The sequence below is a fragment of the Ceratotherium simum genome, chromosome 4 (genome assembly GCF_057802395.1).
Source record: "Ceratotherium simum simum isolate JZ-2026a chromosome 4, ASM5780239v1, whole genome shotgun sequence".
In the NCBI taxonomy this organism is placed as follows: Eukaryota; Metazoa; Chordata; class Mammalia; order Perissodactyla; family Rhinocerotidae; genus Ceratotherium; species Ceratotherium simum.
Window position 1 is genome coordinate 89,067,948 of NC_141903.1, and position 27,543 is coordinate 89,095,490.

The 27,543-nt window shown below is 42.7% G+C and overlaps 1 protein-coding gene across 1 annotated transcript in view; it reads right to left on the bottom strand.

Moving 5' to 3' along the window:
• IQGAP2 (IQ motif containing GTPase activating protein 2) overlaps positions 1-27,543 on the bottom strand; it is a 259,957-nt gene that overhangs the window by 125,060 nt on the left and 107,354 nt on the right. The window contains exon 3 of the mRNA XM_087430147.1: positions 415-571. Within this exon, the coding sequence (XP_087286273.1) occupies positions 415-571 (157 nt within the window). The remainder of the gene's footprint in view (positions 1-414; positions 572-27,543) is intronic.

Genomic DNA, 27,543 nt, shown 5'->3' on the forward strand with positions numbered 1-27,543 from the left:
TTTATCACATTGGCCCTAACTCTTTAGGGCCACAAGTTCAAGTCCTGGGGGGCCCTTTATTCCTCGATGGAACAAGGGGCGTAATAAATTGCGCTGGTGGTGTATAAAGCAGGGGTGGAGTGTCCTCACTTTACATTTGCTGGTGCTACTAAAAATGACCTCCACAAAGGAATGATGGGGGCTGGGACGTCCCACAAAACAGAGGTCTCTCAGCCTCAGCCCAGAAACAGAAACACTTTGCTTTTAAAACTGCTGCCTCCAGAGTGATTATTAACAGGCTTCAGAGACCAAGGACATCTCCCCTCACCCCCCAAATCCCTGTAGAAACACTAAAAGAAGGGAAAGGAAATACTGAACTGAAATACTAAACTTTCACTTTTAGCTGGAAGCCAAAACCAATTAGATCTCAGTTACCTTATAACGTGTTTGTTCCACATCATAGATCTTCTTCTCTGATACCATTTTCGGGGCAAAGAACTTGGCTAACTTGGCAAGGTAAACTCCATTCCGAAGTCCTTCCTCCAGCTCAGTGGTTGGTGGCAATTCTTCCACTAAGCAGACTTCCATCCACCTAAAGGGATTAAAAACACCTTAAAGTGACTCCAGTTGGGTAACTTTCTGTAAATGAAGAGCTGCAGCATCTCCCTATGTGAGATGGAGATGTTAACCAAGGGAGCAGGACCTGAAACATCTTCAGGTGTCATAGACGGGAAGAGAGAACTTTCTAGGTGGGACAAGGATTCAGAATACAAGATGAACAAGGGGGACTACAAGCCCAGAGGCGCTGAACTCACTACCATGCCAGCGCTTGTCAACCTCACCTTTATCTGAGACTTTGCCAACGCCCTTTTGTGCCAAAGAGGAAAAAGGCCAAATCATTTTGTATGAGTGGAATTAGTCCTGCTGACATTACAGAAAAAATAATTCTAAGTTTACAAGCTCTTAGTGGAAGAGATTCTTGAAGGGGTTATGCCTCAGGGAGAGCATAGTCCAACATGCTGTAAAATCTGCCATTGCCTCAGTCCAGAAATGACTACCAGGAAAGGTAGGAAGGCTTGGGAAAGGGACATCAAAATTTGGAAAGCAGATATAGTCTTCTTTAAATAATACACATTCCTTTTTCCAATACCAGGAACTCATTACAACATGCTTACCTTTTTGGGAAGGTGCAGTATTTACTGGGTTCTGAAAAACTATTTCAGAAAAAGATCAGATTAAATCTTAGGACACTGTGCCAGTATTGCACAAAGCAGAGCACCAAGGTCATTACCAACTCAAGGACACACAGTGGGAGGGGAGCCAGGCCAGTTCACATTTCACACGGGTGTGCTGAGAACCTGCCACAGGTAGGAGGATAATGTTGTTCCTACCCATTCTCAAGGAACTATTACCAAGATCCAAAAGGCAGGTGTGCAGGCTCCCAGTGGGGGAGCCTCCCACCTCCCTACCACTGATCCACAAACAAATCATAAACTATTAGTGTGAGCACCATACCTAGATAGCCAGTCCCCTCAGAGGATCATTAACACAACAGTGGCTGATCCTACCAACATTTGGCAGACAGCAGAGCACTGTTCTGCAACATTAACAATCAGTTCTGATCCAAGCAGTGAATACCATAAAATGTCTGAACTGCTTGTATCTCTGGACAACATCTTTTAAAAGCTCAAAGAGCCCCTAATAAGCAAGGAGTATTCACTGACCACTTATTAGGCACTCTAAAACACGGAGTATATGAGAAAAATATAAACACAAGCCCTGCCTTCAAAGAGCATTAAATATAATTGAGAATGCAATGCAATGGCAAGGAAAAACCAGAGGACCACATAAGAGAGGCCATTATGCCCAATGCTATGCATTAATGCATAAAGATAAAGTTTGGGAATAAAGAGGGGTCACTGGGTTATCACTGGAGTAACAGGGAAAACATTGAAAAGGTGGTGGGACCTGGATTTGGTCTAGAAAAATGGAGTACTTGGAAAGGCCAGGGGAGCAAGACAGACTCAAGGCCTAAAGGAAACATGGCTGACTCATGGAGAAAACCTAGAAAAGACTTTGGGCCTTTGGGGTTCATGGGGAGAAAAGAAATGAAGGTGAGCATATACAAGGAAGTCAGGTGCAGGAGGACCTAGCCCAAGAGGAGAAGTGTTGATGTCTGTTGCTACAGGAAGCAGGGAGCTCTTGGCAGCTTCACAGCAGAAGACTGACATGCTGACGGTGGTAATTAGAGAAAATTAATCTTGTATGATGGATGCCCCAAAGACCAAGTGCTCTGTCAGGCCTTTCCCACTTCAAGGAACTGAGGCACTGGATTAGACAGGAAAAACTGGGAAGGCAGGAAACCAAGAGACGTTTCAAGGAAACAGTAACAAGACTTGGTGACAGCTTAGGAAAAGGGTCCAAGGAAAGAAAGTATCACCACCAGAGAGAGAGGCCCAGGGTGAAGGGAGCTCTCTGTACCAGGACTCAGCCCCATGCCCACTGTGCGACCCAACACGTCCCCTAACCTCTCTGGGCCTCAGTTTTCTCCTCTACTAAAGGGACAGGAAGCGAGAAGGACGGGATAATAAGGTCCTTCCCAGCTCCGATGTCCTAGGGGGACTGTGACACCGGGAGAACAAGGACCCGGCAAAAGGAGATGATGAATTTGGCTTTCACGTATCATACACAATAAGGGATATTTGGTTTAGATGAGCCTCGCTTCAAATAAACTGAAGTAAGAGTACCATGGACTTGAAAAATTTTTAAGAAATTTAATAAATCAACAATAATGTTGCCTTTTTAGTAAAAATCTGGCTAAGTTGAAAGCCATTGCACTAGATCGAGTTTCTAATCTAAACAAACTGCAAATTACAGCATCAGGTTATTTCTCATTAAAAAACCTGCTTTCAAGTAATTACCTTGAAAAATTTTAAGAAATTGTTTTTCACACAACAATACATAATTGCTTTATAGTAATCCCATAATTGGGGTATATGTGTGATGGGTAGGGGACAGGTAAACTGACAATTTGTAGTAGGAGTGAGGGGAGAGAAGTTGACAATCGGGACCAAGTGGCAGGAAGCTAAAATGAAAACAACTCTGAAATATGATATTTTAGACTTGGGCTTGTTAAAAAAAAACAAAGATAATCACATTTATTTTTGTCTATATTAGAATATATGTGCAGTTGGCTTAAAACACTAATGATACCAAAAAGTTAGGTTAGCTACGGCCTATTTACAATGCAACTATTGCTAATACTTATGACATCATGAACTACTTGAAGGCAAAGGCCACCTCTTCCTCTTTATAATCCCTCTCTGCCTGGCCATGTGTTTGCACATAGTGGGTACTCAACAAATTGTTATTAGATGAAAGATTCTGACCGTTCAGAAAAAATTTTTTCCAAGCATCACAGTTACATCATAAAATCTTTTAGGACATTGCCAAAGACTCATAAATGTAGCATTTTTGCAACATTAGGCATTAATGGAGAGATCTTGTTTTCACTACCTTGTAAGTCAAAAGAAGATGCTGTTATCATCAATGATAACTAGTATTTACGAAGCACTATTTTGTGCCAGAACCTTGATTTAATACTTTACGAGGATTATCATTTAATCCTCAAGACCAACCCATAAGGAAGAGGTGCTATAAGGCTCACCATTCGCAGATGATAATCTGAGGCTCAGAAAAGCCCAAGGCCACACAGCTAGTAATTGAAAGCCATCAAAAAGCTGCCAGGACCCTCTGCTCCTTTAACTCCAACTTTTAACTTCTCATGACTCACCGAACAGAAGAATGAATCCTTCAGTGCAGTCCTACAGCCTGGTGTAAAATAAAAGTGATAACAAGACACTCCAGGCCACTTTCAGAGCAGCAGTAAGAGTTCCATGGCTTGGAGATGCACATGTTGTCACTCTTCCAGTACAAGGTCAGAGGACAGCACATTCACCGTCAATATCTCGGGGTTACATTTATTCTCTCAGAACTCCCTCTGTCACCTGTCAGTCACCTACCTCACCACAGTAAATGATAAGTGGCCTGGGCTGCCTCTTGTGGGTGCTGTTGCAAGCAGGCATTGGGTATGGGAAGCCTAGAGCCTAGCCAAGTGGAGTCACCTCCTCGAGAACTCCTGCAAGCTTAGATAGGATCTCAAAGAGTCTGCTAATAATATACTACTTGGAAACTTACCAATTATTAGCCAGTACATGATCAATAAACACTGACTGATAGCAAGACTATTCTTCTGGGACAGGCGGTAAACTCTGTTGACAGAATAACCAGCTAGATCAACAGTGCTCTAAAGGTAATAAAATACCTCACAATGAAGCAGGAACCACAATATGCAAACTTCTAAACTAGCACACAGTCATCATGTGGGCTGAATATCCTTCTGATCTATTTTCCAAAAGTGTAAAGGAAGAGAACTTGGAGCACAGATACCAAATGGTTCATCCCAGGGGCTAGGAGACAGCTACGAGAGGCTGCTGGCCAGGGTCTACATTTCCTAGCCCCACAGTACCTGTGGGGGCCAAGTGGCTGGGTTGTGACCACTGAATGAGACAGGGAATGAGTGCATCACCCCTAGGCCTGCCTCAGGAACGCCTTCCATGGCCGAGCCCCGACTCTCGCCTCCCTTGTTTGCTAGCTGGATACTAGAGCCCATGGCAACCTGGAAAGGGGAGGGGGAAAAATTCCCATCAGCCTGTGTCCCTGACCAATCGTGTGGTCAAGAACCCCCAGGGCCCCCTCATCCTCGCCTCGCACTACCTCATATGAGAAAAAATTAAACTTCTATTGCCAACCTCAACCCCCGTGGCTTATCTGTTACACAAGCTAGTGGTATCCAGCCAAACCCATAAAAATCCGAAGTGTGGTTTTTATGATCCATTGGGGTCAAACTTCCTATAACAATCACAATGTAGAGACAATTGGCCCAATGTTCAGGAAGTCTAGCCCTGCAATTACTAGCTAGATGTACTGGAACAGGTCACTTGAAACTCTGAGCTGAGTTTTAGTCAATGAGTCTAAAATTATAATGGAATTCAATATGACACTGCAGTTATGTAATATGATTTTAACAGCTTTATTGAGAGAGAATCCACACACCGTACACTCACCCATTTAAGATGTACAGTGCAATGACTTTTAGCATATTCACTGTGTTGTGAGACCATCACCATTACCAACTTTAGAACATTTTCATAATTCCAAAAAGAAACCCTATACTCATTAATAGTCACTCCCCATTTACTCCCAAAGCTCCAACCCACTAATCTACTTTCTGTCTATAGATCTGCCAATTCTGGATATTTCATATAAATGAACTCATACAACATGTGGCCTTTTGTGAGTAGCTTCTTTCACTTAGCATAACGTTTTCAAGGTTCATCCATGGTCTAGGATGTACTAGTACTGCAATCCTTTTTATTGCTGAATAATAGTCCACTGTATGGATATATCACATTTTATTTATCCATTTATCAGTTTACAGACATCTGCATTATTTCCACTTTTTGGTTATTATGAATAATGCTGCTATAAACATCAAGTACAAGTTTTTTCATGGACATATGTTCTCATTTCTCTTGGATATATACCTAGGAGTGTAATTGCTGGATCATAACGTAACTCTATGTTGAACCTTTTTAGCAATTTCCAGACTGTTTTCCAAAGCAGCTGTAACATTTTACATTCCCACCAGTAGCGTATGAGGATTCTAATCTCCCTACCTCCTTGCCAACACTTAGCTGTCTTTTTGATTATAGCCATCCTAGTAGATGCAAAGTGGCATCTCATTACAGTTTTGATTTTCATTTCTCTGAGGATTAATGATATTGAGCGTCTTTTTATGTGCTTATTGCCCATCTGTATATCTTCTTTAGAGTAATATCTATTCAAATCAATTGCCCATGTTTTGGTTGAGTTGTCTTTTTATAGTTGAGTTATAAGAGTTTAGCATACAAATTTCTTTTCAGACGTATGATTTGAAAATATTTCTCCATTCTTTGTATTGTCTTTTCACTTGCTTGATGGTGTCTTTTGAAGAACAAAAAATTTTAAATTTTGACAAAGTCCCATTTATCCATTCCTTTGTTGCTTGGACTTTTGGTGTGATGTCTAAGAAAGCACAGCCTAACTGAAGGTCACAAATATTTACCTACGTTTTGTTCTAAGAGCTTTACAGTTTTAACTCTTGCATTTAGGCCTTTGATCCACATTGAGGTATTTTTTTGTATATGGTGAGAGGTAAGGATCCAAATTCATTCTTTTGCATGTGGATTCCCAGTTGTCCTAGCACCATTTGTTGAAGAGCCTACATTTTCTCCTACTAAAATGTCTTAGCACCCTTGTTGAAAATCACCCAGAATTGGCCTGTATCTCCTCACGCTGTCCTTGCATTTACTGCTTCTTCCCTGTCGCTTCCACTGATTACTCCTCCTAAACCACAACACCAAGACGTGACTGTCTCATCCCAGAGCCAAAGTTGAAGCTCTTCTTAACGAGCATCTCAAGGCTGTTGGAGAACTTCATCTTCCTTCCTTCCCAGGGTGGAGGGACTAATTCCTACTAGTATTGCTTATTCTTTCTCCTCTCTGCAGGGAAAATGTGGATCACTTATCAGGCACGGAGAAACTAAATGGAAGGAAAAGGAATTTCCTTTTTATCATTCAAGTGGTCTCTCTTCAACCTTTTTTTGGAGGTGAAGTGGTTTCCATGAGTATCTCTATGTGGAAACGTACACGGTCTGATCAAAGAGAGAACAGCAGAAGAAGGGGAAGGGAGCAGATGCTGAGAGCAGGGTGAAGGAGAGAGAAGGGTGAAATTTTTCCAATTATAGGTCAAAGCCAAAAAGAAAAATAATCAATGTCATTTTATCTTGCAAGAGACAAAAAAAAGAAACTCATAAAAATCCCGAGACAAATGATCCGTTTTACGGTGCTACTTTGCACCTTGCAGAGCATATGCAAGTTGTTTCGCTGTGGCATTTGCTATCTGAGTTGTTATTCAGGAAATCACCAACTATAAATCTTGGTCTCTATCATGCAGCGCGGTATGGAATCAACGTCCCAAAAGTAGAACTCCTGGCCAAAAAACAGAAAGTATGTTTTTTCTGCACAAACCCTGTTTTAATGCAGTGCCCTGTTCCCTGAACTTTCAAGTATTACAATTTCTCTCCCTAAATGTTTTGAAAATCAGCATATGAAATATTTTACAAAAGAATAAAAACAAAGACCAGACATTTTTATACGTACAGTGTAATTGGTCACTTTTTGCGCCCAGAGGAAGTACAATGTCGGAAGGACTATATTAAGCTCTCATGGTAACCTTTCCATTCGCTGGAGGCTGATGTAAAACACTGTCACCACGATTCTATCACTTTATTAGCTCAGGGAAACAGGGATGTAGAAAAACATACACTGCACAACTGACATGGGCATCCGTGGACCCCTATCCTTCTCTCATACAAAACTCATTTGGTTCACTCTAAGAAAATGACATGAAATGTTAAAATAATGCTAAATATTTTCTTTAAAACACAGACATACAATACTATGAAAAGAATCAATGTATGACTCCAAGACCTAACAGGAACGGAGCGTACTTCTGAGGACTTCTTTCTTACTCTCCTCTTTAGGAGGGAGACGATATAGGAGGCAATCTGTTGAGTTTGGCAAGCACTTCATAAACTGTGTTCCACAGAATATTGGCTTAGTGAGATGCTAATAATGTCCTGGGAGTACTAAGGGGACCAAGTACGTTTAGAAAATGTTGCACTCCATGTCCTCTCTCGAGGATTCATAAGTTGCCTTAACATCCGGAAAGCTCAGAGAATTCCTCAAGTAGGAACCAAGTTTGATTTCTTTTAACCCCATGTTTCCCCAATTTTTGACCACAGAACTCTTTTTTTCCCCAGAACCCTTGGTAACATTTCCTATAATGAAATGGCAGGCAACTGACCGAAGCAGTACAATTTGGGGACTAAAATCAGTCCCTGGGGTGATACTCTCAAGGTTCAAATCCTAGTTCCAGCACAATACCAGTGATTTCTCTGTAAAAGGAGGCTATTTAAAGTATCTGCCCCTGGAGGGCTGTTGTAAGGAGTAAACAGGAATCCATGTAACACGTGTAGCTCTGTGCCTGGCACACAGGAAGACGCCAGCAAACAGTGACCACAATTATCATTAGCATGCCCAAGTTTGAGTCTGGCCTAGTCCCTCATCAGACGTGTAACCTCAACAGATTAATCAATTAACCCAGTTAATATTTTTGAGCATCTGGTACTTTCCAGACACTGTTCCAAGTGGTGAATCAGGCAAAGCCCCTCAGTTTACTGAGCAGTGAGTCGCAGATTCTCACCGCCATTAGGACGCCACTAGCTCAAAGCGGTTTTGAGGATTACAGGAGATGGCACCTGTACAGAGAGCTGGCACCTGGAAGTCACTCCTATAGTTCCCTCCTCTTTAAACAAACAAAATTTTCAAAGAATCTTTTTGGGTGAATTATTTCTTAGAGAAGGACATTTAGCACATTAATGTTATCCTGCTTCCTCTATGTTCCCTTCGACATGGGATAAGGAAGAAGTAGAAATAAGCAGAAGAGCCTGAGGCACTGATGGATATAAGAAGGCCTGCAAACTCTGTAGCCCAATTTGTAATAGGTTGGATTAGTTTTTGAAAATTATTTTGAAATAAACTTTGAAAAAAATGGAAAATTATTTCACAGAATACACTGTTGCTCAAATACCTGCTCTATTCATAATTCTTCCTAACTCCAGGCACCAATCAGATATTTACTGTACTTCTATTTCAGTTTGGCCCAATTAATCATCTACTTGGGATGTATTATACAGATAATATGACATGCCTGGAGAGATAGCTAGCCTGGCATATACAAATACACAAACGCAAAGATGACATTTACATGTGCTAAGATTTCTACATAGGCAGACATTGCATAAAGCAATGAGCCTATAAAACAACAAAAAATTAAAAAAACCCAAAACATACACTTGTTTTGTTTTGTTTTTTTACAGCTTTAGTGCATAGTTGGGTATCCTAGTTGTTAGTTTAGTTCTCTATGTGAGCCGCCACCACAGTGTGACAACTGACAGACGAGTGGTGTGGTTCCACGACCAGAAATGAACCCAGGCCGTGGCAGTGAGCGCCGAATCTTAACCACTAGACCACTGGGGCTGGCTCAGCATGCATTTGTTGTTAATGTTACTGTGCACATTAAGCAAAAGGCTGGTCCTAAGCTTCAACATTTGGTTGGGAGGGGAGAGACAATATCTAATATGTTCAATATCATGGTTTTTGGCTGATATCTTAGATGACTTGGTTCAAGTGTTAAATATTTAATAGGTTTAATAATACCTTGACTTAAATTTTTTTCTGAAATAATACTCCTATACTGGAAAAAACAAAAAGTTAAGTGTACACAGGATAGTCAACACTTCAGTGGGGATTAAAGAAATATATATGCCTGAAATGTTTAAATAGGAAAATATGGATCCTTGGAGACTTTGGTATCCAGGCAACCAGGGTGTGAATGGGAGGAGCCACAAGTCCCACCTCCCTGGAATCTTCCCATGTTTTATGTCCTCTACTGGTTCCAATTTATGTGCCTGTAGGTTCTCAGCTGTACAACCTTCTCCCCATTATGTTCGAACAGTTATAAACTATTGGTACAAACTTTCTGGAAAGCAATCTGATGATAAAAAAGTAAATAATTACTGCACTCCTATTAAGTTTAGGGCATGGGTGCTTTATAAAATTTCATTTACTCTTCCCATAACCCAATGAGATATCATCTTCATTAAAAAAAATAAGGAGTCAGACATCAATAAAGATGAAATATCTTGTCCAAGATTATATCAGTGGAAAAACCAAAATTTGAACCCAAATATCACTCTGAACTCTGCACATTAACCACCACACTATATTGCTTCTTGAAAGAAAACATCAGGAAACTTAAAATACCACCCAGATATTTTACTTTATGAATATAGCTTAATAAACACAGTTATGGTCCAAGATTTTTGTGCAACACAAAAACTGGAAAAAACCTAAGTGTCTAACAAAATCATATTTATCCATTGGATAGAAGGTTATATAGCTGCTTATTTTCATAGAATATTTAAGAAAATGGAAAAATATTGGCAATAAATTAAGAGAAAAGAACCAAATGCAAAATTATACAAGAATTTTATTTCTAAAATTACATATATTTAAATGTACACAGACTAGAAAACATATAGCAAAGTATTAACAGTAGTTTTCCTTTGTAATCATTTTAGTGAGGTTCTTATCTTTTCCTGTATCTTAATTTTTTTATCATAAGCCTGTATTATTTTCAATAATAGATAATAACGAAATACAGTGTACGTATTCTACCAACGTACGAAAAGCAAGAGCTTGTTTGCTGATGACACCTAACATTTGAGGCAAAATGGAGACTTGTGGTAGCAAACACTAAAAGAATCGTGATAAAAACTGGGGTAACAGGAACAAAGGGGAAAATGGTAGTTTGTGGTTGAGTCTAGTTGGTGACGGGGGAGGGAAGCAGGAGAGACAAAAAGAAAACACTCTCATCTTTTTTTTTTAAAGTGTGCTGTTTGAGACACCTCATCAGTATGACTCCCTCTTAAGGACAATGTTAAGTATATGTATCTTTTCACATACCTCTAACCATGTCAACAGCCTGGCTTTAAGGCTTGGAAAGTGAAAGAGGAATTGTTATTAACCAAGACATACAATAAATGAAAATCAACAAATCAAGAATGTGGCCCGGTGGCACAAACGGTTAAGTGCGCGCGCTCCGCTGCGGCAGCCCGGGGTTCACCGGTTCGGATCCTGGGTGCGCACCGACGCACCGCTTGGCAAGCCATGCTGTGGCGGTGTCCCATATAAAGTGGAGGAAGATGGGCACAGACGTTACTCCAGGGCCAATCTTCCTCAGCAAAAAAGAGGAGAATTGGCAGATGTTAGCTCAGGGCCGATCTTCCTCACAAAAAAAAGAATGCGGCCCGGACCATCCTTGCTGCCTAAAGTAAAATGAAGGAAGAGAGAGAGAAATTGAAGAAGGAATTGTTAAGCAAAAATGAACAAGAACTTGAAGATTTGGAAAATTCTCAGCCTATCCATATTGCAAAAAATGAGCAAGTGTGTTCTGGGGAGAACGCAAAGGGCGGGGCTGGACAGTCAGTGCATCGAGAGTGTGACTCTGGATCTAATCAGCCATCTCAGCAGAAGGCAGGAACAGAGATGGGTTATAGCAGCAGAAACCCTGCCAGTTTAGACTCAAGGGGACAGAGCCACCAAAAATGAAAGAAGCTGTCAGACTTCTGGGATTCTAGGGGATGGGACAGTAGAGCTACCTGGCTGTGGAACAGGTCATCCATCAAGATAAGAGAAGAATGACCCTGAAGGTGATTTAGAGATTGACAGGGCTGCCACTCCCACCACAGGCTCAGACTCTGTCTCATCCTTGGTTTCAGTGGGCCAGGCTGCCTCCCCCGTGGTGGGCTGGAAGGACAGAGCATCAAGTGGATTACTCTCAAGCCTTAAAATCTAATGGAATTTGCCCTGTAAGTTTTGGACTTGCCTGGAATCCATGACCCCTTTCTTCTTTCCAATTTCTCCCTTTTGGAATGGGAATGTCTATCGCACAGCTGTCCCACCACTGTATTTTGGAAGCACCTAACTTGCCTGGTTTTACAGGTTCACAGCTGGAGAGGATTTTTTGCCTCAGGATTAATCATACCTCAAGTCTCACCCACATTTGCCTTAGATGAGATTTGGGACTTAGAATGGACACTAGAATGTGTTAAGATTTTAGGTTTCTGGGATATAGATGAATGCATTTTGTATATGAGAAGGACACAAATTTTGGGGTCCAAAGGGCAGAATGATGTGGGCAGAACTGTGTCCCTTCCAAATTCATATGTTGAAGTCCTAACCTGTAGTATCTCAGAATGTGACAGTCTTCAGAGCAGCGGCCTTTAAGACGTGATTAAGTTAAAATGAGGCCACGTTGGTAGGCCCTAATCCTATGACTGATGTACTTAAGAGGAGATTAGGACAGACAGAGAGAGACACACCAGGGCTGTGCTCACACAGAAGGAAAACTGTTGAGGACACAGGGAGAAGGCAGCCATCAACAAGTCAAGGAGAGAGGCCTCAGGAGAAACCAATCCCACCGACACCTTGATCTGGGACTTCCAGCCTCCAGAACTGTGAGAAAATAAATTTGTGTTGTTTAAGCCACTCAGTTTGTGGTATTTTGTTATGGTAGCCCAAGCAAATAATACACCAGCTAAAACATCGACACCCATCATCCTCTAAAACCCCTTCCCCAATTTTATTTCCCTTCATTGGGTTTATTACTACCTGACAGATTATATCATTTGTGTGTTTGACAGACTCACCTACTCGGAATGTAGACTCCGTAAGAGCAAAGACCTTGTCTGTCTTTGGGAGGCATATAGGACAATGGTTAAAAGCAGAAACCCCAGAGCCAGACACTTGGGATTAAAACCAAGCTCTGCCACCCACCAGTTGTCTGCCTGGGGGAACTGACTTAGCTCGTCTTGTCTTGTTTTCCCAATCTGTAAATTGGGGATAATAATAGCACTGCTTCAGAGGGCGGTTGTGAGTTAATGGAAAAAAAGCTTGAGAAGAGTGCCTGGTACATAATAAGCACCTGTAGTGGCAGCTGTCGTAGCTTTCATTGCTCACTGCTCCACCTAGGACCACTCTCTGCCCAACTGCCAGCATAATTCACTGTTCCCATCTTTCTTCAGCACTATTTGTCTAGCTGGCTCCTGCCATATACACGTCCACGGGGCAGCAACTAAGCCAGCATTTTACTCCACCAAACATGCCTTCTCCTCTAGTCACCATCTTACCATTCCCTTAGCTAATTCAAGCCATCTCCATCTCCCAACCCCCTGCCAATACACACACACACGCTATTGCATTACACAAGCTATAGACTTAAATGGCATTTAGTAGGGCTACGCCAATATTTATATATGTTCATGAGCCAGGTTTCCATTACAGTCATGTGTCGCTTAAGGACGAGAATAAGTTCTGAGAAATGCATCGTTAGGTAATTTCGTCATCATATGAACATCACAGAGTGACGACGCAAACCTAGATGGTACAGCCTACTACATAGCTAAGCTGGATGGTGCTAATCTTATGGGACCACCGCAACATACGTGGTCCGTTGTTGACCGAAACATCATTATGCACCATATGACTGTATAATGGGGCTCCCACAATACTGATGATGCGAACCACAAACTATTGCAGCTTCCATTTGCTTAGCACATTGCCCAGTACTTAGCAGATACTGGGCACTTACGTGAGTGTATTCTCACACTACTTGATGAGATGGGTACTTTTCCCCTTTAACACAGAAGGAAAGTGGCTCAGAGAGTTAAGTAACTTGCTCAAGGTCACACAGCCAATAAGCAGACATTTCAATCCAGGTTGTCACCTCCACAGCACCCATGTCCACCACACTCCAGTCTGCTCTGACAAATTGCTTAAGATGAACATGGTGAACAGGGCTTAAGCTCACTTCCTAGGAATGTTAAGTTTTAACAGTCTTAAGCAGAAACTCTCAGTGAAGCCGTCTTTCCAACTAAAATAAGCCAGCTCAGATCTTCATAGACCCTGTTTTCCCAAAGCAAGGTGTACCTGTGCTTTAATACAAGATGAAGAGAACATACTCTGGGAGTGGCCAAAGAGGCTGCTGTCACTTTCAGAGGTGTCTTTGGGATGCAGCTGAGCACTGGACTTTGGGTTCCTGAAAACCCGGCTTCAAACTTGGTTCTGCAACTTATTAGTCATGATTACCCTGGTGTGTAACCATCTCCCTGGGCCGCAATTTCCCCTTTCAGAAAATTGGGTACAAACCAGCTACCTCAAAGAAGTCAAGAGAATTAAAACAAATGCCATGTGTCGAGTCACCTGGTAAAAAAAAGTACCCAGTATGCACCAGGTGTTCAAGAATCAATTGTTCACAAAAAGGAAGAAAAAGGAGGTAGGCAGGTGAGCACCAGTTCAAAGTATAATGTTCTGAAAGACCCACCAGATACCATGGGTTCTCCACGGAGTGTCTGTCCTGTGCACCTAGGCAGGCTGGCCACACTGACCTGAACAGGTGAGATCCACAATCCTCTGGGGGAGAGTGGTGGGGCATAGACACCCTGCAGGAAAACCAGCAGATCAAAGTGCCTTGGAGAACTGAACTCAAGAACTGGACTCTGCCTCCCTGGCTTCCCTAGAACTTGCTACAGGTGAGATAAGGCTGTACTGCTCATCTGCAGTGCAAAGCGCCTTCCATTATGCAAGACAACCATGAGCTGGGGTTCCAAGGAAGAGTCAAGAAGAAAGAACCGAAAGTACTCGGCAGCAGTTTCCCGGCAAATCAACACTCATCTGAGGCTTCCGCATAAATTTTGGCCTAAATAACAACTGAAAACTTGATGAGGCAGATTCTCCTTCCTGGGTTTGTCTGCATTGTGCACATGATCTAACCACAAAATCATCACTGTGCTTGCATTTTTAAACATTTCTTTGCCCCAATATAGGCAAGAAAACGAAAGCAGCAAGCTTAAAAAGATCGTTGTAAACTTACCTAATTTGCCACAATTCCTTCCTATCCTCAACTCTCCTTTTCACAGCTCTTTCCTACTTCCTAACCAAATTTTCAACATGGAATCGCTAAATAATGGACATTCTAGAACACCAAGAGAATGCCATAGCTCAAGCCAGGCCACATTTCAAAACACAAGAAACATAACCGGTAAAAGCTGCACCCAGCACGGGTTTCCTTCCTTCTCTTCCTCCCCTTAAACTGCAGGCATCTTGTGGTCAAAGTTAGCCCTTTCCTGGAGATGAAGAATAAGGCAGGGCTATGAAGACTGATTCTTCTAGAGTCTAAAGGACCGAAAAGAGTAGCTCTCAGCAGGTAGCACTGAAGTAACAGCACCAGAAGGCGCTACTGGAAGGTGTAACTGAGAAATTGAGAGCCCCTTCCTCCTCTAGCCACAACCTTCACCCAGCCCTTATTGATTCCCCCACCCCCACTACCAGCTGTACCAAGGAAGTGACAAACGGGGACTCACTAGATGCCATCAATCATCGTCACCAAGAGGAGAATGAAAAGAATCCAGCATATGTTCTTGCAAATGCCTCCCCTCTCCACTCCTCCTCCTCCTCCTCCTCTTCATGGGGACACAATCTTGACAAGCAGCAAGCCCCTTTTCAGTAGCGCTCCAGTGGAACTGTACGACGAGCAGACAGGAGAAGCATCCCAAGCACCATTCTTTTTCACACGTGTGTCCATATTTACAGTTCACAGTTCACACACTCCTCAGCCCAGACTGAAGCAGAGCTGCTCACTAAGTGGCTACTGACAATCCAGACCACAGAGCGTGGAAGGACTGAGGATTAAACCAATGCCATGCTTGTGCCAGCAGGGACGGCGGAGTAGAAAGGATGCACAATACAGGTAGCAGATGGTACTCTGCACCTCATTCTGAAGACTGAGAACCTGCAGTTCCTTATTTCTCTGCTGACCATCACGACACTCGATAAATCAATTTCTACGGCAACAGCTCTAAGTATAACACTCTGAAAATAAAAGAAGGATGTTTTAATGGAAGACAGACATTGCATTCATTTCTGGGAACATAGTGAGAGGCAGAATGTGGCAACTTGCAACATTTGCCAGAGAACTCCTAAATCCCTAGTGCATATCTATTCTGGCTAAATAATATGAGAACAAAACAACAACAAAAGCCCAACCATATGCACAAAGATATTAATTACAGTGATATTAAAAAACAAACAACTTAAAAGTTGTTTCACAAAAGAGATCGTGAAGTTATGGTGCATAATATAGATGAAATATTATGCAGTCATTAAAATCTATGAAGACACTCCACAAAATGGAGGAAGACTGATGTAGTAAAGTGAATAAAACAATAAAACAAATGTACATACACTTTTTGCTATATCAAGTGTGTCCATATATATAAAAGTTAGAAAAGTTGATACACTAGATTGGTGGAATTCTAAGGTTTCCTAAAATGTTTGTGACGAATAAAAAGTAAGGTAAAAGAAAAATTGCAGTAAAAGTCACCACAATTGCTTCAGCTATCTTCAGAATCTCAGTTCTGCCACACGAGGATAGGTAGCAACGAACTAGACGCACACTTAGCAACAAGGATGGAATTTTCAGATCCTAGTGAAAAAAGAACTAAGAAACAGAAGCAGACAGTCATAGCATTTGCATAAATTAAAAATACTTACATACATGACAAGATTCATGACAAGAATACATACAGACCTAAGTGATACACTTCATACATATCCGAATGGACGCCTATGGGAGGGAGGGGACCAGGGATAAAGGAAGTAACTCTTGGGGGGTCCAGCACAAACCAGCGGCCACCATGTGACCAGTGTGACTGTCAGCCATACCCTGAGGGGTGGCATTGGCTCAGCCTTTACACCTGAGGTCCTCAAGGAGGGCCAGTTGCGGTTTTACGATTTTGTAGTAAACTGCTACAGTTTCAGAGAGCTAAACATTTCCTCTCCAGGACATGTTCCGTGCTCCCAAATGGCCATTTTGTTCTGTCCCATATTCTAATTTTCCTTTGGTTTAAAGCAAGATTAAAAGACTGCAGGAAATTATCATTACTGAAAAATATTTAATCATGTTGCCAATTGTGTACACAATTGTGTTACAAAATTGTATAACAATTATAGAGTAATATGTGCATATGTATATAATTGCATGTGCATAGTTATATGTAGTTATACAACCATACATAATTATTCAGAAACGATCCCTTGTAAGCTACACAAGAAACTAGCAAGAGTGGCTACCTCCAGGGAAGGAACTGGGTAGGAGAAGACAGTTTCCACGGAGTACTCTCTTTCGGAGCTTTTACATTTTGTACCATGTATACATATGACCAAATAAAAATTTTAAAGCACTTAATTAAGCAACTACCCACTCGGTAAACACAATATTACAAAATAAGATTAAGTAAAATGTTCCAATTACACCTGAACCAGTAAGAACCTACCCGAGTCATCCTCTCGAAGCGCCACACAGGTTTCCCTTGACTAGATCAGTTTCCTCCCAGGTCCTTCTCACCAGGCTCAACCAGCAACAGCTCGCCAGGCGGCAGCATTTGCTGCTGGCCCTGCTGTACTTCCTCGATTTGATATGTAGGTTAATAATTAATTAGAGCCCTGCCACTCAGAATATCTTCCCAGGACCAAAGGCAGCTGGGGACTGCTGCCTCTGTCAAATGTTCCCACCCTGGAGTCTCTACTTTTCTTGGCTCTAGATGCCCCTGTGATCCGAAGGCAGGAGCCCCTGGGGACTTCAGAATCCTTACACCTTTACAAGATGGCATGTTAAAAAGTTTTTTAAACTAAGGTCCTTTTCTTAGAAGTCGGTTTCTTTACTGTCTGCTAGCTCTTGGGTCAGAACAGCAGCCACCTGGGTGGAGTGGCCATCAAAGCAGGAAGTGGAAGGAGAGGGGGCCACAGGCCAGCACTGCCTTGGCCCAGCTAGAAAGTGGTGCCTGGGAACCTGCCCAGATAGCATGTTCTGGAACTGGGCACCCTAGTTCACACCCACAGTGAATTCCCACGAAGAAAGCCCTTGAGATGTGTAAGAATTTCCAGACAGATAATTAAGTACCATTTCACTTGTCTAACAATTTCATCATTGTTCTGTATTGAAATAGACATTAGAAATAGAGAAAACTTTTTTCTGTGACAAACTCTTACAGAGGGGGGCAATGCAAGTCCACGTGAATAAAAAGCAATCTTATCCCACCCACCTTGGGGAAGAAGTGACAGACCAGTGGAGCTTTTAGGGGGGAAGGGTAAGAAGAAGCCAGAAAACAAACTTCTATGTAGTAAGAAAATCAAAATTCGAACTCTATGGCTAAATACTATGTCCGGTTAGGAAAAAGATGACACACAGGAAAAAAGTGATGGACACAAAAAGAAATTGCCTAGAAAGCAGGAGGCAAACTCACCGCTGAGACACACACACCATGGCTCCCTCCCGACAGGAAGCACAAATCATGGGGACTAACTTAGTGACTGCCAAGGAGGTTTCCAGCTCGGTTGCCTGGACAAATGACCGAGAGAAGTTCGGAGAAGAAACCTAGAGAGTGGAGGCGGGTCTGCCTAAAGAAACTGGCCATGACATCCCATTCTTCTACCACCACCATCACGTTCCCTTAAATGTTTCCCCTTCAAAGAAGTCATCATTGACCAGAGAGAGAGAGACAGGCTGAAAACCACAAGGAGAGTCACATGAAGGTTCTAGAGAACAGGAGCCAGTTATAAGAGAACACTATTACACCCTTGTGTTCTCAGGTTTCAGGAAGTGTGGCTTGACTGACAGTAGAGCCAGTTCTGTGCAGTAACAAATCATGCTGGGAGTGTGTTCTGGGCCCGGCTTGGGTTTCACAATGCCTCCATTTCATGGCTGCAAGGCAGCCACACCTAACACTTTCCAGTCCTGATTATGTGTAAGACACAGGATCTGAAGTCGACCAATTATCATCTTTACAATCTAAATATCTACAGACATCGCTAACTGTATTTCCAGACCACAGACATAAACTATGTTTATATCTTGAGCCATCATTCTAGCACATACACAGAATATTAAATGGATGGGTACACAAATACAAAGCTAGCCCCCACATATGGGAAGAGCAGGTTTCTCGATATGATCACTGGTGGACAAGAACAAGCAGGGACTCAGAATTGGGGGGCAACACTCTGAAGAGCCACAGAGCCAGGCTGCAGCAGAGGGAGAAGAGAGTACACGTGCCTCATGCACATACAGAAACACGATTTCAAATGTTCCCGCTAAGAAGAAACACTCAAATTTAAAGTGACTTTTAACCAGTAGGGACCAGTCTGTTGGCAAGACCTGTCCCCAAGGGGCTTGAGGTATGCAAGGACAGATGACAAAGAGATTTCAGATTTCATCGGGAGAGAAAGTGTCAGCGGAGGTATTAAGTAACTAGGTACAGCAGAAGTATTAGTCACTTCTCATCACCTAATTTATTAACAAATTGGGATAAATCCAGACTAACTTGAGCCTCAGGAAATCCACTCTAGTGGGCTTACAAACAGAGGCCTCAGGGGCAAGGCAGGCCCTGGCTAGGAGAGGACTGTGGGTGACTGGGCTCCAGCCCACTGCTGCCTTGTGGGAATGGGGACCTCTGGGGCCCTTCAGGATTTCCTAAGTGGTAAATCCAGGCTTTTAAGAGCTCTTCTGATTTTTATGTGCTCAGAACTAATTTAAAAATAGTTAAACACTCTGCATGTCGAATGAAATACATCTTAAACTTTTACTACATTTCAAAGGGAAGTAAAAATGTGCCCTGTAATTAAGTTTTCAGATGGGTAACAGTCCGCCGTGAACGTACAGGGGTAACAGCTGCTCTTTCTCAGCACATTCTTGAAAAGTAGAGCTTTATTTATTTTTTTTGCTGAGGAAGATTTGCCCTGAGCTAACATCTGTGCCACTCTTCCTCTAGTTTTTAGTATGTGGGCCACCAGCACAGCATGGCTGCTAACAGAGTGGTGTAGGTCCACACCTGGCAACCACACCCGGGCTGCCGAAGTGGAGTGTGCTGAACTTAACCACTAGGCCACCAGGGCTGGCCCAAAAAGTAGAGCTTTTAGAGGGGGGGGAAAAAAAAAGGCAAGGCACTATATTTGCATAATTATTAAATTTATGATAAAAAATACATTAGGAGAAGCTGCATAAAAGTAAAATTGGGACATTAATCAAACCACCACGAGACATCACCTCACAGCCATGAGGATGGCTATTCAAAAAATACACAGAAAAAAACAAATGTCAGTGAAAAGACAGGTAAATTGAAACCCTCATGTATTACTTGTGGGAATGTAAAATGGTGCAGCCACTGTGGAAAAACAGTTGGGTGGTTCCCCAAAAAGTTAAATGTAGAATTCCATATGATCCAACAATTTTACTTTTGGGTATATACCCAAAAGAATTGAAAGCAGGGACTCAAACAGCTAGTTGTATACCCACGTTCACGGCAGCATTATTCACAACAGCCAAAAGGCAGAAGCAACTCAAATGTCCATCAACAGATAAACAGAATGTGGTATATACCCATACAGTAGATTATTATTCAACCTTAAAAATAAAAATCTGATATATGCCACAACATGGATGAACCTTGAAGACACCATGCTAAATGAAACACATAAAACAGACAAATACTGTATGGTTCCACTTATAGGAGGTACCTAGAATAGTGAAAATCATAGACACAGAAAGTAGGATGGTGGATGCCAGGGGCTGGGGGCAGGGAGGAAAGGGGAGTTAGTATTTAACGGGTAGAGTTTCAGTTTTGCAAGATAAAAATGTTCTGGAGATGGATAGTGGTGACAGTTGCACAACATTGTAAATGTACTTAATGCCACTCAACTGTACACTTAAAAATAGTTCAAGTGGTAAATTTTCTGTTATACATATGTATTACCACACAAACAAAAAGAAAAAGAATAGCAGGCATATACATAGAGGAGGTAGTCAAAAGGAAGTGCCTTTTTTACCTGCTGGCTTTCTCAGCAACCAGTACAGGAACAAGGAGCTCCCCTCCCCAACCACCACCTCTTAGATCTTACAGCCCCGGGGATGGCGACCCTGAGGACGTCTGTGCCTATAGGAATCTTGTTGCTCTACAGGAATCTTCCACAGGGCCACCGTGTATGACTGTACAGGTGGCACACTGTACACAGGATCCTGGCCCAGGGTACCAGCCTGTGCTCCACTGGCTAGGCTCTGTGCCTGCAGGAGGAGGTGCCTTTTCCTTCTCACAAAGGCACTATGGGCTAGTGGTGGCCCCGCACTTCCCTACCCTCAAATAGGTCTTCTCTTCTAACTCCCTATTTCTGTTCAGGATACGCTCTCTTCCCATTGATCCTAGATTGAAACTGCAACGTCCCAATCAGCTATTATCAACTCTGCTCCTCTCCCCTTCCTCCCTCCTCTCCACTCCCAATGCCACTTAACCTGTTCAGGCCCTCTGAACTCTGGTCTGGACTTGGACCTCTGAGCTAGTGCTCCCTACCTCCAGCATCCCCTCCCCAGACAACCCAGTCTACGAGCTGCTGCCAGATTAACTTTCCCCAAGTAGGGCTCACCATTTCACTCACACACCTCCAGTGGTTCCTTTTCCTCTCCTGCACATGTTGAAAAAGTGAACAATGAAGTAGCTTGCTCACACCTAATCGTCAACTTTACTAAAGTGAGACTGTCATTTATTTTGCTTGTCCCTTTCTTAGGTGAGTGTGAAGCAGCAGAAACCGACCTAGCCAATCTTTCCAGCAGAACACTCCTTTATACTTCTAAGTTGCCGGCAAGGAGTCAGAAGATGGAAACTGAAGAAAACCCGGAGACCCTTGGACTTCCTATCCCTACAGCCAATTAAAATGATGTCTGCCTCAGTTCTGGAGGCTGGAAAGTCCACAATCAGGGCGCCAGCATGGTCGGGTGAGGACCCTCTTCCTGGTTCACAGCTGGCACCTTCTCGCCCGGTCCTCACATGGCAGGAGGGGCCAGGGAACTCTGTGGGGTCTCTTTTATAAGAGCACTAATCCCATTCATGAGGGCTCCACTCTCAGGAACTAATCATCTCCTAAAACCATCACATCAGGCATTAGGATCTCAACATGTGAATTTTGGGAGGACACAAACATTCACACCATAGCACAGAGTCCCTACAGCACCTTCCTAAAGTGAGATATATTTTAAGCCTACAACTCAAATCCTACACAACTACCAGTAAGTACTAACCTGGTTCTGCAGGAAAGAATGCACAGGAAGACTATCCCAGGACTAGATGGCAGGTATTTTAAAAAAGAGAATATTACTAATATGAAGATATAGTTGGGTGGGATTTTTTTCTTATTCTTAGAATTACAGCCAAGGCCCAAAGCCGAGGACAATGGTGTTAAGTACACTGAGCCGTAAACACATAGGGACAGACACTGCTCCCTATTGCTTACCAAGAAGTCGCAGCAACAGTTCCACTAGCTGATCACAGCCCCTCCCTCCAACCAGCCGCCCTGGAAAGGAGAATGGTTGATGCTGGCTTTGTGGAAAGGGCAAGTTTCTAGTACAGTTACTACCTGCTTTCCCAGCAAGTTAGGAGCATGGGAGGGGTTCTACGATAATCTCTAGGGCAGTCTGGGGTACCTGCAAGAAGGAGAAATGGGCATCCTGTTCCTTGTCTGGCTGCTGGCTGAGCTGCAGAACCCATAGGCCCAGCTGGGCTGGCACTGCAGCAGAAGTGAGCATGTTAGGAGTTGGGAGAACTTGGCATCCGCAATCTGGACTGTGGGGACACCCATAAACAGACTGGCACCCATTTCTGAGCTAGAGATTTGGAAGGTGGGAGGTCCACTGGAGGAGCCTCATGCAAGGAGAGCTTAGAGGGATCCAGGGGGGAATATTCTCACTCCATTCCAGTTCTTTATGAGCCCTGGACAGAGTGCGAGGGGACCCCAGTAGTGTGCACAGTTCCTTTGGCAGGAGTGTCGAGGACAGAGGGGCAGGAGCCCTAGGGCTCCGCAGCTGCTGGGCCAGGCAACAGGACACTGACTCCAGGGAGGAGCTGGGAGCACAAATGGGGCATGAACACCCAGAAAAGCCAAAGGGAGACACTGCGCCCCCTCTGAACAGATCCTGCGCAGAGGAGCCACAGCCCCAGGAGAGCCTCACACACTAACTGCGCAGAGACCTCCAGCATCAGAGTGAGCCAGATGGACACACCTCCTCTCCACCAACTACAACTTGCCCAGTTAAATAACTTGTTTCCTGTCATGGGAGGAGCTAGAGCTCAGAGGAGAGAGTAGGAGGCTTGAACTGGATAGGAGATTAGGAGTCTTAGAAAGATGAAGGCATTCTAGAATATGTCCAATGTATCATCCAGGAACTGGAACGGGGGATTTACAGAGCACAGTTGTAAGCACTGCCTGGGGAGAATTAAAGTCATTTCACGCTGTTATCCCCCACAAATTGAGTGAAACTCCTCCCAGCCACACTAACAGTAGAGTTAAATAGACATAAATCACAAACTTTCCCTAAATAAATTGTGAGTAGTTGAAAAACAACAGTACAGTAGGAATATATTCTAGCTTGAGGCAGGCTACAGTCGGCTGTGGGCCCCTCACGGTCACTCTCCAAGGAACAGGCTTCAGCGAAAGGCCTCTGCCAACCCCCACTGCCCTGGAAAGAAAAGGGGCAGAGGTCAAACCTCGCCCCCTCTCCTAGGTGCTATTCCAGGTAAATTAACAGGTAGGCAACACCCACCATGTAGCAGGCAATACACCAGCTCCTTTGCTCAAGAACTGTACAAGGTAGTGGGTAGTACCCCCATATCACAGAGGTCACTTAATCTAAGTGTTACAGCAATGGTCAAAATGATGGGACCAGGATTCCAAATAAGCCTGGCTCTAAACCCAGTCCATGGTGGTTCTGCCCTACCACGCCAAAGAGCAGAGAGGGGCAAGATGAACCCAAAGGAGAGCGACAAAAGTCCAGATGATTTTAGAATTGGCAGCTGCTCACCAGCAGTTTAAAAATGTAAACAATTTTATTTACATTTTCAAATCTATAAAATCTGGCATTGTGATAGGTTATTATCAATATAAAAACTGAGTCAATATGTCCACCCCCTTCCTGAGTAACTCGCACAAAGGAACACCACCAGTACTGGACAAGGGCAGCCTGACCTTTAGCAGAAAGACAAAAGCACTATTGAGGAAAAAAAACACAAAAAACGAGTTCTGAACAGAATGCACCAGAACTCAAACTTGCCAAGCTGTCTGCACTTTGGAATTTCACAGTGTTTAATGTCAACTGTCCAGAACCGGTCTTGTGGGTCTCTCTGAAAGAATACTTTAATACACTATCCCTACCCAGCTCGAGAGGTAGCATTTTAGGTAATTAAAAATCCCTGGAAACCGCTGCACAGCACACGACTCAGGAAAGGCCTTTATTAACCTTTTAAAAGCATAAACCAGAGGACTTATCTTAACCAAATTATCTCAGCAGCCAGTCTCCTTGCTGGTGGAATCATTACGCAAATATCAGGGCTCTGAGTCACTGAAAATTGCTGCAAGGGACTTACTTGGTTTAGTGAGCACCAGATCTTTTTCCTAGAAATGTAAGTTATGCTGTAAAAGGTGTTCTCAAACTTTGCCCTCAAGATATCTCCAGTACGGAGCTCACCAAGAGAACTCACTACAAATAAGAATGAGCGTCCAGTTTCAGATCTCAAACTGCCAAATTCCACAGTCACTATTCTTCCCTCTGTGATATTAGCAGGTAAAAATACATATATACATTATGCTTTCAATTTTCAGAGTTAAAGAAGTTTAAATTTTTCATACCTCCTATGAAAAGCTCTGTGAGTTCTCTGAGCCATTTTCTTGAGGCACAAAATAAATGGAGAAGAGTCCTAACACTTAAAATTGAGATGAAAAGCTATGTCTCATTAATTCCTTAAAAAAAAAAAAAAAAAAAAAAAAAGCACACAATTTGACAGTAAACTTTTGCCCAAACCAGTGTTCCCCAAAACTATTCAAGAATATGTTCTCAGAAAGCTAGTTAAATGGGTACGTATTGGTAGGGAATAGTTCCAAGGAACAGATTTAAAGTTAACCGTATTCCCTTCTCTTAGTTATGTTTTTGTCCACCATAGCCAATAAAAACAAGAAATAATAAAAAAAACATTCTCTCAATTTCCACCATCATCCTTATTTACCTCGCCTGGTCACAATACTTACTTTCAATTTGGCTTTCAACCCTGTCTACAGTTGATCAATCACCACTAGTAAGGTTAACACCAGCTTTGAGCTAAGGAATAGTATCAGCTGAACACAAGCTTGCTTCAGTCTTTGCCCCTCTGCCTACGCCACAGGAATCCCAGCCTTACACTGGAACGGGCAGAGAGAAGCTTCTTGGGGACTAACCCAAGTCATTCCATCACAGAGACCCAGAGCGACCTCTACGGCAGTCACATGGACTCCACATTTGGTTTAATGCTCTTCTGTCACCATCTTGAAATTCTTAACTTTTGAACAAGGGGTCCCACATTTTCATTCTTCAGTGGGCCCTGCAAATTTTGTAACTGGTCTGCACAGATCTGATTTTTTAAAACGGCACTGAGGTTAAAAAAAAAAAAAAGTTTTATTTTATACCATACTTGTAAGTTACAGGGCTTTTATTCTACCTTAGAAAACACAGACGCCAATATTTTTATATTTTCCAATCCAATCAAGGTAAAGTACTAAAGTACCCTTCACCTGGATCACTGCAAAAGGTTTCTAACTGTTTGTTCTGGGTCCCTCTTGCCCACTACCAGTCTGTCTTCACACAGCCAAAGTTCTTGTCTAGTACAAAGCTCATCCTGTCACTCGGCTTAAAACCCTTCAATGGCATCCAGTGCCCTCAGCACCAGGCCCAAAGCCTTCACCTGCCCACAAGGCTCTGAGCTCCAGCCCCCGCCGACTGCTTGGTCTCACTGGCCTTTCAGCTTCTAGAAAGTGCCACACTCTCCCTTCCCCCCAATAGCCTTTGCACTTGCCATCCTCTCTGCCCAAAGGACAAATATTTCAATCTGTCTATGTCCAAAGGTTTAGATAAAATCAGGCAAAAGTCCTGGATTCAAACTGACAGTCATTATTGGCTTTAATTTTGTGAAAGAAACACAAGAGGAGTTTACAAAGGCTTACAATTCTTAGTAAATATGTTTTTCACTTACACTATGCCTTGAGCTACTTTCCCAATGGTGAGGACAATGAGTCTCAATCTAACCATGAAACTCAGGACGATGACGAGGCGATACAGGGAATATCAGCTTTAAAGTTTTTCAGATCAGGTTCATTAGGCCTTAAAAGCATCATTATGATCTTCCCCAACCTCTTAAATACAACATTCGCTAACAACTCAGAAGAGTTTTGGGAAAACAAACTGAAAAGTATTAATGGGACCTCACCGAAGAAGACACACAGATGGCAAGTAAACATACGAAAAGATGCTCCACATCCTATGTCATCAAGGAAATGCAAATTAAAACAACGAGATACCATTACACATGCATTAGAATGACCAAAATCTGGAACACTGACAACATCAGATTTCAGCCAGGATGTGGAGCAACAGGAACTCGCATTCTTTGCTGGCGGGAAAGCAAAACGGTACAGTCACTTGGGAAGACAATTTGGCAGTTTCACACAAAACTAAACATACTCTTACCATACGATCCAGCAATCACACCCCTTTGGTATATTTACCCAAAGGTGTTGAAAACTTACATCCACACAAAAACCTGAACAGGGATGTTTATAGCAGATTTATTCATAATTGCCACAACTTGGAAGCAACCAACATGACCTTCAGTAGGTGAATGGATAAATAAACTGTGGTACATCCAGAGAGGGAATTCAACGCTAAAAAGAAATGTGCTCTCAAGCCATGAAAAGACATGGAAGAAAGTTAAATGCATATTACTAAGTGAGAGAAGCCAATCTGAAAAGGCTATATACATATTGTATGATTCCAACTATATCACATTCTGGAAAACGCAAAACTATGAAGACAGTCAAGTTCGGTGCTTGCCAGGAGTTGGGGGCAGGTGGGGGACGGGGGGGAAGGGAGCATGAATTGGTGGAGCTCAGAAGATTTTTAAGGCAGTGAAACTACTCCGTATAATATCATAATGATTGTCCATACCATAGAATGTGCAATACAAAGAGTGAACCATAATGTAAACTACGGACTTGGGGTGATTACGACGTGTCACTGTAGGTTCACAAATCATAACAAATGAACCACACTGGTAGGGGATGTTGATCGTGGGGGAGGCTGTGCATGTGTGGGGGCAGGAGGTATACCCCTACATCCCCTACCAGCGTGAACCTAAAACTGCTCTAAAAAATAAAGTCTTAATTTAAAAAGAAGTATTAATGAGGATGAATTAAGGGCCCACTTAAAAAAAGAATAGCTCATATGCATTCTTTGAAGAAATTTAACTATTAGAGCTGATAAAAGATTCACACAGAAACTGTTCAAGTAAAAACTTTTCCTGATTAGAAAGAAATGGACAGTTACGAACAAGTTGCCTACGACTGTTTGCTCATGAGCTATCAATGTCCAGATACTCACAGATTTTAGTTCTGCCTCTAGTGAAATGCTCTGACAATGCAAATCAAGGGATCCTGGGTGTCTACTGCTACAGGAGATTTTCCAGGAGAGTAGTATTTTCTGGACAGAGGTCACCTCACCTTGACCTTTAGGATGTTTAGCAAGGATCTGTCATCCTCCCCCATCCTGTAACTAACTCTTTCATTACTCTTACTCCATTGGCCACAGAACACGTTGCTGGCTTTTCACAAAAGAATGTTGAGAGAACCAAATCTCCATTTGGGAGAAAATTAAGTTAGA